The sequence below is a fragment of the Glycine max genome, chromosome 16 (genome assembly GCF_000004515.6).
Source record: "Glycine max cultivar Williams 82 chromosome 16, Glycine_max_v4.0, whole genome shotgun sequence".
In the NCBI taxonomy this organism is placed as follows: domain Eukaryota; kingdom Viridiplantae; phylum Streptophyta; class Magnoliopsida; order Fabales; family Fabaceae; genus Glycine; species Glycine max.
Window position 1 is genome coordinate 25,209,707 of NC_038252.2, and position 13,981 is coordinate 25,223,687.

The 13,981-nt window shown below is 30.4% G+C and overlaps 1 protein-coding gene across 3 annotated transcripts; it reads right to left on the reverse strand.

Moving 5' to 3' along the window:
* Positions 1-4,655: 4,655 nt before the first annotated feature.
* Positions 4,656-9,355, reverse strand: LOC100793316 (plant intracellular Ras-group-related LRR protein 4). Of its 3 annotated transcripts, none has more exons than XM_041010294.1 (4): positions 9,018-9,311; positions 8,085-8,775; positions 6,753-7,660; positions 4,656-6,012 (listed from the first exon to the last, which is right to left on the reverse strand). In XM_041010294.1, exons 2-4 carry the CDS (start codon positions 8,668-8,670, stop codon positions 5,860-5,862), a joined length of 1,647 nt encoding a protein of 548 aa, XP_040866228.1. In that variant the 5' UTR covers positions 8,671-8,775; positions 9,018-9,311; the 3' UTR covers positions 4,656-5,859. The 3 variants fall into 3 exon arrangements, with proteins under 3 accessions (XP_040866228.1, XP_040866226.1, XP_040866227.1); XM_041010292.1 differs by having other exon boundaries at positions 4,656-4,984; positions 5,815-6,012; positions 8,085-9,311; XM_041010293.1 differs by having other exon boundaries at positions 8,085-9,355.
* Positions 9,356-13,981: the final 4,626 nt, after the last annotated feature.

A 13,981-nucleotide genomic window follows, 5' to 3' on the forward strand; every position in this document is an offset into this window, starting at 1 on the left:
TACACAAATCCTGTAATCGATTACCAAACAAGATTTTCAGAAAAATGTTTCTAAGAGTCACAACTTCTCAAAAGGTTTTTACATGACCACCAATGGTCTATATATATGTGACTTAGAACACGAATTTGCTCAGAGTTTTTCAGAACAACAAGTGTTTATTCTCTCAAAGAGCAAAATCATTTTATCCTCTTAAGAATTCATTGGCCAATCCACTTGCAATTCATTAAGGAATCATTTGAGTGCTCAGATTGTAAAATTTATCTCTTTCAAGAGAGATTCATTCTTCTTCTCTTTCTAATTCTCTAAGGGATTAAGAGACCGAGGGTCTCTTGTTGTAAAAGAATTCTAAACACAACGGAAGGATTGTCCTTGTGTGTTTAGAACTTGTAAAAGGATTTTACAAGATAGTGGAACTCTCAAGCGGGTTGTTTGGGGACTGGACGTAGGCACAAAGGTGTGGCCGAACCAGTATAAATCTGAGTTTGCACTTTCTCTTCCCTTAAACTCTTTTATTTATTACTGTTTTATATTTATATTCAGATTGTTCTATTTGAATCAATATTTAAGAAGTTCATTATTAAGGGAATTTATAACTTGAATAGAAAGTGAAATAGAATTTTAATTGGGAAAATAGTTAGTAATATCTTAATTCAACCCCCCTTTCTTAAGATATCTGAGGTCACTTGTCTAACAAAATTGATATGAAATTCTTCATTCAATAATAGAAATGATTACATTATTTATAGTCTGTATAATGGGAATAGAATGACCTAGAACCTAGGAGGATAAAATGAAATCAAAGAATATTCTTATACTATTTGTGAACAACTCATAAATGTAATATATATAAGGAAAGAGAAATAATGCTCTGCTGTCAAATAATATTTTGTTGTCATATAATGCTCTGTTGTCAAATAATGTTGTTGTTATGTGATATTTAAACTAGGATTATATGTTTTCTCTGTTAAATAATTCATTTATAAGGATACATATTTGTTTAACTAGTTCTTTTTACCCGTGTCATACACTTGGACTATTATTTTAGTCATTTTTATGTATAAAATAATTTTAAAATATTAATTATAATATTTATAAATAAAATTAAATGGTTTCTAAATTTTTAAAATAATATGTACTTAGATAATACTTCTTGTCGTCTTTATTATAAATTAAAATAGTAGTTATTATTATTCATTCAAAAAAATCAAAGTAAATTAAATCTTTTGCAATAAGTTGGTTAAAAAAGTGAGACGGTGGCTCCAATCAAGACTATTTTGATCTACTTTAAAAATTTATTACAAAGTTACAACCTATTGTGTTGTTTATCGAAACATTTACATTAAAAAAGGATGTAAGGACATCAAAATGAAGGTTGCAACAATTTAAAAATTTAACAACAATCTTGAATCTTGATACCTACAAAATAAATTATGATTTAATTTAAACATAAAGATAATAATATATTCATAGTAATAATAATAACAATTTAAATTAAAAATATAAAATATTTTTTTTTTCTTTTTCTTTTTTAGTTGTACATTTTCTTATATAATTTGTTGTATAAATATCATTTTTCATTTGTTTTTGCTGAATCTATTCAATTGAAGGGGCAGAAAAGAGATAGGGAAAACGACATATTTGATTCCCACTTGAAAGAACCATTTTTTAGTATAGCGTTGCTACCCCATCTCATTCGATGTTTAAATGAGCCCTGACATTTAGCCATGGAACCATGAATGTGTTTGACATTTATCTTGTTGAAAGAATACACAATGGTATTTGGTGGTCACCGCTATCACACTCTCTGGCATTGGGGAAATTAATTTGGCGTGAATCTTTAATATGGTTCGTCATGTATTTTCACTTGGCTTCTATTAGCTGAAAAACTACGATTTTGAAAGATTGATGATGATTTTGTGGACCCTACTCAAAGAGGTGGAAGAGACTTAAGAGAACTGAGTGTTGACGTTCTTGTCATAAGAAAATATGCAGGATTTTTCTATACCGTGTTATTAAATATCCACTCCCAACCAATTATCATTAACTAATTAATAATAATTTTTGAAAATAAAAAGCAATTACCTCACTTTTTTATATAGGTTATGTTAAATAAGATATTTAAGTTAATTTTAAATTTTTTACTAGTTAAAAAGTTTGTCTAGTTGTTTGGTAAATAATTTTTTTTTAGAACTTAGTATTTTTTTGGAATACTATTTAAAATATTATTTTTTAAAATATTAGCTTCTAACTTTTTATATTTTTTTATTTAATTTTTTGTAAAATATTAAAATATTATTTTGGAATACTTTTTTATATACCTGTAATATTATTTTTAAAACATTACCTTCTAACATTAGCTCCTCAATACATTTATTTAATTTTCTGATTATCTTTTTAAATAAATCATAATTTTATTATTTTGATATTATTTTATACTTTTCAACTATTTCAATAATTAGTTTTATCAAATATTTATAATTTAATAAATTAACTTTATATCTTTTACCTACATACCATCTAACTTTTTAATTTTTAATTAACTTTTTAATTTGGAGATAACTTTTGAGATAATTTTGTCAAACGTAACTCTATCTCTTTTCTATTACAACAAATACTCTGGCTGCTTCTAAACTCTAAAGTTACTCCCTTGCAACCGAAGCATCAAGTTTCTTATTAATCCAGACTTTCCCATTATTGTAGGAGATAAATAAGTATTGTAGCTTATTAAAAAAAAAAACAAAGAGGTATCATAGCTCCCTAATTTTTCTTTATTTTTTTTAATTCAAACTCTACTACTCTCTAGCAACAAATGTTTTTTTTTCAAACACAACGCTATATAGGTAAATGTGGGAATGAAAAGTGAGAATGAACCAGAAGTGTAGAAATCAGTACGCGGATTGCAAGATCCCTTTCGAAAGGAGAGAGATAATATGTGAGTTGTAGCAATTAACTTTGGAAGAGAAATTACAGATATATATTATATGAAATTGACTTCTCTGTTAAAACTATTTCTGTATTAACCCTATAAAATAACGTTATTTTGAGAAAATATTAACACAATTTTCAAAATGATGTTATTTTGAAATAACAGCTACAAGATAACTTTAAAAGAAAAAATAAAGAGATTAATATGTTAGTCAAAATTAATTGAGTGGATATTTAATGACTAAAGTTACACAGGATATTTAATGACTAAACCTGTCCAAATATGCAATTCCCTATTGCTGTTAAATATTTAGATAATGACGTGTGATCAACCTTGAAATCATGCCCAAATTTGTCTCCGGGGTAGAGGGTATTATGGGCAGAGCACGATGAAGCTTCAAAAACGTCATGGTGACAGATAGACCTAATTTAAGTTCACATGCCATTGAGTAGTAATCAACTAAACCAAAACAAATACCAATAGGTATGTCAAGCGTTCTACAGAGTGCAACAACAATAGGACTCCATTTGAAGCATGAAAATGAATAATAGGATACGGTGAGATAGCTTAGGAGACATAACATTATAAGGCTAAGATAAAATTTTAATAGATATAATATAAAAAATGGTCTTTCATTTGAAAAAATTGAAACCCTTCTTATTGGATGACCAAGATATTTCCCAAAAATCTCAACCCCTGGAAAGACACAACATTAAATAAGGCCCATCATTTCACAGGTAACACAAAGCGTTTCAATTTTTGACAATGATAGAGTAAAGCAACATACCTGTACACAAAACACTCAAGCTTTTTGACAGAGAGAAGACGAAAGGAAATAATTAGGTGAGAAAATAAAATAAGATAAGGTGAAACATAGAGTATAAAAAAAATTATTTGATTGGAAAATAAGTGAGAAATAGAATAAAATAGAGAGAAATGATTTGAAGAATTAAAGTTATTTGGTAGATAAAAAATATATTAATAAAAATACATACCCTTCACTATTTTTTTCACATTGACTCAAATCATACCCGAATGCATAACCAGTTATATTATATAGCCACTTGGAGGAAGACGGCTCAAGAGAAGGGACAAAGTACCCCACGTTCACGCGAGCCTGCAGTGAAGGAACTAATTTTAGATAAATCGTTTAATTATGTTTGTAATCTTAGATCAGTGGTTCTTTTATTTAATCTCTTAACTTAGAATTTATATTTTTTTTAATCCCTTATATTCAAAAAAAAAAGAAATTTAGTTCCTCCTCTCAAATAAAAATTTACATTTTTTATTCCTTAAAAGACATAATATTCTAGCCAAATAGCCTTCCCCTTGTGTCCAAAGCCAGTGCCGGCCAATGAGACACGTCATCCATCCCCTACTTCTATTTGATCGAGAATGGATTCGACGTTCTTCACATGGATGTATTCAATGAAGAAGTTAGTAAAAGCAAAAAGGTAAATAAAGTGTTATTTCTTTTTGTTCTTTATTTTTATGGTTAACCACAAAAATACTATCTTATTTTTATTTCAGTTTTATTTTAAATTTTTATATAAGATATTAAAAAGGTTTTTACAATTTTTAATAATATTAAAAAATAAATAAGATTATGTTTTTGTAACTAAAAATAAAAGCATTTTTCTGAAGAAAATTTCGGGAAAAGATATTTTAACAGTTTTATATAGAATTAGAAACAGTAAAAAAAGTAAATGGGGATATCAATCATGCTGCCTTCCTCTGAAAAATGAAATATTAAATTATATTGAAGACTGAAGTGGCACTGTGGCAGGAAGATATACATACAATAGAGTGGAAGTAAACATAAATGGCTGTACACTTGTTTCCATTTTCGAGATACCAGAAATACAAATGAAAAAATATTAAGTTCTACAAAGGAAAAAATATATATATAAATTGAACAGGAAATCTACAGTATGTGCCTCAAAGTTAGCAAATTCCAACAGCCAAGGAAGATTCCCATGCCTATTCATTCTCTCGCAATGTTGACCGGAGACTGACAGACATATCTTTGTCCTTTTTTATATAAACAAATGCATCTCCCTGTCATAAACACAACATTAGCCAACAAATGATTTGGTAGCTTTACCAATTAGTACCAATCTATATTGTAAAAGTAACAATTAAATTATGCAATGCATTCACTCTATGCCACTACTTCCTCTGATGGAATTAGACATGACAATGGGCGATGTCGCGAAAAGTATTATTTCTCTAATTTCTAATGCTGATTCTTTAAATATGTTTTTATATTTGTACTCGATACTTGACGCAATAAAATTTATTATTTCATCCTTGTACCTGTTGGGAATCAGATATCTCTGATCCCGTATTCGATTAAATTAAAAAAATATTTGTTTATAAAAAAAATATAAAAATTTGATTTTAAAAAAAATAAATTGATTGTCAAACATTTATTTTTAATTACTTATATATCAATAAATTTATTATAACAATATGTCTACAAAAATTATTAAGAAAAGAATATTAAATTATGTAAAAAATTTAAAATAAAATTAACTAGCAATAAAAATTCTAGACCTTTTAATTAAATTATGCAAAAATTTGTAAGTGGCCGAGCGGATCTGGATTCGGAACGGATATAATAATCTCATACCCGTACCCATATCCAACTTTTGGTTATCGAAAAAAATCTAAACTCATATCCGATTTGGGGTATGGATTTTCTTGCCATATCTAAATGGAATCTAACCTTGCCAAAAGTGCTGATTCTAGGTCAATTAAGGCCACAAGTGTTACAGGTGATTGGTGAACAATGATTAAACCTACAATTATTTCATAATCCATACCCAACTCCCATGTGACATTACAAGCATTGACCAATGACCAGGAAAATTAACTCAACCACTTACTCATGGAATCTTTTGCTTGCCATGAATGGCTTTTGGGGAATTTAATCAGGTTTTAACAAAATCAACGCCGTCACGCTTCCTTTTGTTTGACTTTGAAAAGAAGCACATATGATGAGCCCAACCCTTTTTCTTCTTAATAAGTGGCTGCAATTTAGCATCCTTCTTCTCAACAAGATCAGCCATGTACCTGACCACAGCCTGCGATGCACCATGACTTGAAACATGAGATTCATATAACAGAAGGATTTTTTTTAGCGCAAAAAGAACTTGAAGAAAAAGGAAAGGGAGAGGGGGGGAGAGTTTGTTTTAAGAAAATAATTTCTGTTTTCATTATTTATTTTCAGATATTTCCGTAGTGAAAATAAAAAAAAAATATTTTTCAATAATTTTTTTAAAACAAAGGAAATTAGTATAAAAAAAGTGATACTTTTGTAATTAAAGAAAAATAATATTAAAATGAAAGCCTGCCAATCCACTTTAGTTCTTGATAACGGATAAGCATTGATTTTCAAAATCAAGGACTAACGTGAAATGAAATTTTGGTAAAATCATACCTACCATTATGACAGGCGCAAACAACATCAGAAATTAAGGGTAAGTTTGATTTCTTTTTCACTTTTTAGTTTTAAAAACTGTTTACTAAAATAATTTCATAAGTAATTAATTTCTTGTTAAAAATAAAAAAATTTGAAAATTATTTCCAAAACAAGTATCTAAAAACTAAGAAACAGAACTTGTTAAGAAACATTTATTCATTATCTTCTTTTGTTTTGTAATTCTAACTCAATGATGTGGGTCATTTCCATCCAATGGTGTTGTATGGGGTTAAGCATAAGCTTAGAGTGAGTATATGTTTTCTTTTTAAACTAAAAACAGTGTTTGTAAATAGCAATATGAACACCCTAAACCTGGTTAAATTGAGAAAGGCAGTTAGTTACCTGTGCTCCCTTTTCAGCAACATGTCTTGGAGGTATTTCAAGAGGATTCTCTTCCACTTTCAGGACACGTAAACGAGTGAGCATCCTAAAAGAGTCAGGAAGGACACGAATCTGATTGTTGCTGATATCCAACTCCTCAAGCATTTCAAGGTTCCCAATGGACCTCGGCAAGGATCGCATGTCAGCAAAGTTGTTCCCTATGTTCATCTTCACAAGCGAGGTAGCAAAACACAGGCTCTCAGGCACGTACTCAAGCTCATTAAAACTCACATTGAGCTCCTTCAAGTTCGACAGAGACGACATTGTCGTAGGTAGCTGTTTGACATTGTTGTACCTCACAGACAATACCTCAAGGCTCTCAATCTTCCCCACAGCCTCAGGCAGGGCCTTGAGCCTGTTATAATCTGCACAAAGCTCCCTAAGTGCAACACAACGACCAATGGAATGCGGAATTTCTTCTATGTCATTTGTCTCCACATTCAGTACTTTTAGGCTGACAAGAGACCCTATGGCATCAGGAAGCACTGAAAGCTGGTTGGAGCTCAAATCAAGTTCCTCAAGATGCACCAATCTGCCCAACGAAGCAGGTAAAGATGATAACTGGTTTCCCCCTACGTTTAGATACACAAGACTTAAGAGATCTCCAACACACTCCGGAAGCTCCGCGATCTTATTCGAATGCAAATTCAAACTTGTCAAGGAAGAAAGGCCTCCAATCGTTGAAGGCAGCACCGTAATTCGATTCTCAGATAAATCCAATTTGATCAAACTAGATAACTTCCCTATTGAATCAGGAAGCCAATCAACTTGGTCCATCAACTTGTTCTGTAATATGAGCTCGCGTGTACCTTTCTTCGCAGAAACTTCCATCAAGCTAGCCAGTTTTATCAAACTCAACTTATCTTCACCTACAAAATTAAAACCCAATTTTAGAATAAGCTATTGTAGTTATCCAAATGGAACAAAACAAAACTTACATGCAGTATCTTAAGTGTTTATCTTCAATCCGAATTGAAATTTTACCTTAATAACATACATTGATATTTAATGCAAACATTTTTTTATGCAAATTACTGAGATGAAACTTTAATTCTGATCGAAAACAATACATCAAAAACCTCTAAAAAAATTATGATAATCTTATATTGATCGGATACCTAGTAACTTATGCTGATTTTTAATGCAAACATTTATTATACAAATCACCGAGAAAAAAACTTCAATTCAAATAAACAATACAAATATTATATATATATATATATATATATATATATATATATATATATATATATATGTTTTGTCCAAAATAGAAACTACAGGAAAATCAGATACCTGAAGTGGACGCGGGTATTATCGAGGAGTCAAGTATCAGCGGTTTGGATGAGACACTGGGCCCAATTGTATACCCATCAGGGTAGAAATTGGGTTTGATCTTATTCATATAGTTATCATCTCTCGTGAACAGTATCTCGGAACTCTTCACAGGCTCTTTCTTGAACGCAGAAACAGAAACGGAAGAAGAAGAAGAAGTTTCCCGTTTCAAAACGGAGTTCTTCGAACCCGAGCGCGAGGAGACGCAATTGGAAGCTCTCTGAATCAATTCGTCGAACAGGACATGGACGTTTTCGAGATCGAGGAGTTTGAGCGCCTCGCGCCTCTGTTCCTTGCTCTGGAAGAGCACCACGCTCTTCTGCATCTCCTGCAGCACCGCGAAGAGCTCCTCCGGCACGTGCGGGCCCTTGCGCTCCCTCGCACGTGCCACGGCCTCGAGCTTCGCCTGGTCCTCGCGCTCCACGTTCGCGACCAGAGTCCTTGCCGCCTCCACTTCCTCGATTCCCAGCCGAGCCGGTAGCGACCGGTGCAGCCTCATTATCTCCTCCACAGTTTCGTCCACGGATCGCGCCGGTAACAGGTTCATTCTCGGTCACGCTCGAGATCATACAACACCAACAACAACAACAACAACAACAACACCTTCAAATTAAAAGCGTAACTCAATTTTGCTTCGTCGAGTTTCTAGAAACTAGAAAGCAAAAATATTGTATTAGTATATAATAATAAACGGTTAATTGACACTTCACAGTTCACACGCTACCCACCAAAGAAACTTGAGAACACGTAAAGACTCAAAATTAAAAATGATTTTTAGGAATAAATAAGTAGTTTGAAAAAAAAAAAAAAAGGAGGTGGTGTTGTTAGAAAGGGTTCAAGTTCAAGTTCATTTCAGTTTGGGTTTTCTAATTCGGGGAGGAGTGAGGAAATTGCCTTAACTACTGACTCCTTGCGGTTGCGTGATCTTTCTTGGCAGACATCAACAACAACGACTCTTTCCATGCCTTTTTGGTTTCTCTTGAAAATAAAAGAAGGCATTGAATTTTTTTATTTTTTTCTTTCATGGTCCTCATGATGATAATATTTTAAGGACCAGAGTGGGTTGTATTAAAATGAAAGGGGGGGGCAGCAGCGTCTGAGTCAGAAAGCAGTTTTGTTTGAGAAAGCAGAGGGGGAAAAAATGGAGCAAGGAAGGGATGGGTGGAAAATTCAAATAAATAGAGTGTAATCGATTAGAAAAGATACCGGTTATGATTTCACTATGATTGAGTTACATAACTTACATCAACTGCTCTACCCTTTCACTCGTTGGCTACCTTTTTCTTGTTTTTTTTTTTATTTAAAAAAAAAACCTTTTTTTGTTTGTCTTACAATAATGATATATCGATATTTTTATTTTAAATATTTATTTAATATTTTTCAACACTACTGTTTTTTAGACAACAAAAGTTGCTTAAGTAACTCATCTCATAAGAATCTCATGCATTTAATTCTCATCAATGATGTGAAAATTTTATTAATAAATAATATATAAGTATGTAAATACTTATATTAAACTTTAAAAATTTGTTTTGATGAACTCACGAGATTCAATTCACATAATTTTTTTTAATAAAAAATTATACCACTATTTTTGTAAGAGACAATCTTATTCCTGTGATGTAAAATCATTACAAGGAGTACAATTTTTCTAATAAAACTCTTTTTTTAATATTCAATGCAAACGTAATTGTGAGACTTATACTAAAAAAACTAATTAAATAGAACAATTTTGTGCTAGTTAATTCATATATTCAATTATATAACTTTTTCTTATCTTTTTTTCTCTTGGTATATTATATTTTAAATTTTTTTCTAATCGTTACTTAGAATAAAAATGTGTTACAATATTTTCCCCTTGTTTTATTAGCTCTACTTTGCCTCTTGTCAAATACAGTATGATAACTTAAAAACAATAATTATTTATGTTATACTGTTGTATATTTTTTATTTTTCTCTAATTATGATCCGTATAAGTAATACAATTTTTTTATTTATTAAGAATTAATTAATATACTTTTAGCTATTGTCTATTTTAAAAATTAAGAGAAAATAATTATCAAAAGACTTCAAAATTTATAAGTTAAAATTGTAAATTCTTGTATGATGCAAAATTGCATTTTAATTTTTCTATACATGCAATGAATTATCTTTTAGTGGTTTATTAAGAATTAATGCATTTTTATTTGCTATTTGTTTTACAAATTGAGGGGGGAGGAATAACTAAAAAAATTTTAAAAAAAAATATAACATAATGTATACTTATTGAAACATATTTTAACTAATCATTAAAAATTAAATTAAATCCATATGTTTTAGTCTTTCCTTTAAATTTATAATAACAAGATTGAAGGATAACAAAATTTATAAACAAGTAGATATAGTATTTTGCCATCAAAATATATAAGCACCAAATTATAACTTCTTGTGGAAACAAACATACAAAATTAAGGGAGTGCATCAACCATAGTCAATTACCAGTCAAGAAAAATAGTGCATTTTGTTGGCAAACAGAAAATTAAGAAGCAAGTGGAGATAGGTTAGAATTGGATTGGATGGGACTTTGTGCAAATGGTGATGTTGGAAGTAACGGAGAGAGAGTGCAAACAGCAAAGAGAGTTTTAGGAAGGGGCACACGTGGTAGTTCATGAGCCCAGCCAAATACAGCTGGCAATGCCATTGCTACTTGGCTTCCTACTACTGTCAGTGTTACTTACTCACACAATAACCGTTTTGCTTCTTTTCCTTTTCTTTTTTTTTTTTTTTTTGCATTAGGAAGTATTTGAAGTTTTTTATTTTTTTATTAGCCAATTTAAAACTCAGATTCTTATAAGATATTAATTTGATTTCCACCTACCAAACCAATCATTATTAGTTGAAGTTTCTTATTAGGCATTCGGATAATCTTCTTCCACTAATTAGTCTATTTTAGGATAAAATAATATCTCCAAAATCTATACCCTAAGTTCCTAACCAAAGATTCAAATCTCAAATTTTGATCAAGAGACTCATGTATTGATTCACCAGAACATTTAGCCTTTTTTAACCGTTTTGCCTTTTGTAGCAGAGAAAATTTAAAGCATCAAAATAGAAAGGATATTGTCTATTATCTGATTGGTATCAATTCTATCGCACTCAGCAGCCTCACGTGCTGTGTAATTACCTGTCTCTTCGTCCTTTTCTCCGTTCAGGCGAAGCCCATGCACATGTTGCCGCTCCTCCTACATCTTTTCTACACGTATACACTCCACAATTATAACCAAACATTTGTTTCCATACAACAATTTGTATAGTTTTTATAACCACGAAAAAAATAAGTAGAACCAATACCAATGTGATCTAGTAAGTAGATAATCATGTTAACTTAAATATGTTTTATCTTTAAATTTAAATATGAAAGATTATTTGCTAGATGAAGTTAATCTTTAAAATAAATTTCCCTATCGGAAGATTAAGCCCTAACTTGGTAAGAGATATTTTGGGTTAAAAAAATAAAAAGAGAAAAAGTAAACTAAGTAATTTTATAAAAAAAAATCAATGAAAATATTATTATTATAAGTCTTTCAAAGTTATTTTTAGAATAATTTAATCACTCATTATAAAAAATAGTGTAATTTATTATAAATTATCTTTATTTTTGCTTTTGCATTTCATTTACCGTCTTTACATTGGAGAGTGGAGATTCAAATACACATGTACAATCAGATTTTGAGTTACATGTTTCTAACACTAAAATTTGCATCTCTCTTTCATTTTCAAGAATCAAATCATTTTTTGATTTAATATTGAAGCAACTTTGTATCAGTTTTGAAGCAATGCTCAACCTTTGATTATTGAAGTAATCTTAAAAGCAACCTTGTTTGATTATTCTTTGGCATCATCAAAATTATGTATTCATACATTCACAGTTCGTCCCCAATTCATTAATGTATTTTACTCCAACTCTCGCATGGTCACAGATTCTAAAACTACTTACTTGATACCCAATCCCTTGGACATACCGACATAAGCAATCATCATTAATGGTCGAGAATTAGCGACGTGTAACCAATATTATTCTATCCCTAGAGATAATCTTATTGTTTCACGTTTGAGTTTCAACAAGACTCATAAAAGCGCAAGTCAATTCTTGAATTCATTTATAAGATGGTCAATCAAATAAAAACATTAAGTATGAAAACAAATAAAGAACTCAAGATGAAATATTGAATTGATAGAAATAAAGTGAAACAAAGTTCATCCTTTTCTCTCCTAGGTGGAAGGAATTGCACTCAAAAATAATATAATGAAACCTAGAGTGTCTAATGGAATAATGGAGGTATCTAGTAGGTGAAAGTCTAAAATATAATTCTAAGAATTACTTGGGACTTCTACCCCATTACAATGAAGGTATAGCCTCCTATTTATAAAATTGTAGTTAGGTTTAATTAAGGAGGTAATCATAAAAAATTACAAACAAATAATATCTCTAATTAATTCAAGTATTATCTTCTTCTTTGGCTGATTTATCTAAGAAAAATATCTTGTTCTTGATTTTTCTAATTTTTATCTTCAATTTTTACAATTTTTCCTTCTAAAACTTTCTTTTGATTTTGGGCCTTTAGAACTCTTATCGCAATGACCTGTTTTTACTGAAAAACTATAAAAAAAAATTCATTAAACATAACTAAAACATAAAATTCTATCTAAGATAAAGTAAAAACTGAATTTAAAGCTAATTTGATTTAAAAAAGACCTAAAATTAATTAAAATGTCAAATAAACACCCCAAAATGCATATAAAAATCCAATAAGTTTAACGTTTATCATTGAACCTCATTAATTTTATTAAATATATATAAATGTGCTTGAAACAATTCCTCCCGACCGATTCTCTTGGGATTTTTACCTCATGTATCTTTTCATAAACATCTTCCTTCATGACGAGACTTTGGAATCCCTTTAGGATTAACATATGATACATATACATTACAAAATTCGATAGTTTCTTCTACGACGTATTTTTCATTAATAGATGTTTTAAGATAATGTTGATTTTTCACAAAATCTAAAAATATCTATTTTATTTACAAAAATACCAAAGCATTTTTTTATCAAAACGATTCCTTTATAATCAATCTAAAAGGCTAATTTAAATTCCGATTTTTGCACTAGTGACATTAGCAAAAGTCACTTCCCCAACAAAAAGTTGTTCATCTAGAGGAGATTTACTTATACCCCATTATCCCCCACTTTGTAACTTTGATAATCTAGAGGAGATTTACTTATACCCATTATCCCCCACTTTGTAACTTTGATAAAAATTCTTCTTAATTGTTTCCTCATCATATCATACAATTCTTCCGCCTAATGTTATAGAAAAAAGAGCCAAAAATCTCTTTCTCTTAAACCCTTACCTTGTGTTTGGATGGAGCAATTAAAGTGAGTAAAGTATTTTAACTGAGCTATTAAAATGCTTCTTATATTTTAATATGTTTGGATAAAGTATTTTAGAAAGTAATTAAAATGTCATCATTTTCTTGAAGCATTTTAATAGACTAAATTAGAAGAATTTTAAATTCTCACAAAAACCACAAGAATTAAAATTCCCCATCCCTCTCTTCCACTGTCAGCCACTCACTCACGCAGCAAACGCTCTCTTCCACTTTTCCCCTCTCAGCCACTCTCTCTTCCTCTCTCAGTCACTCTCTCACACTTTCCCCCTCTTAGCCACTCTCTCACGCTCTTCCCCTCTCAGTCACTCTCTCACGCTCTTATCCTCTCAGCCACTCTCTCACACTGCAGACGCAAGTAAGTTTTCTTTGCGATTTCGATCCACACTCTTGTTGTGTCAAGTGAATTCATTTTTTTCGTTAATTT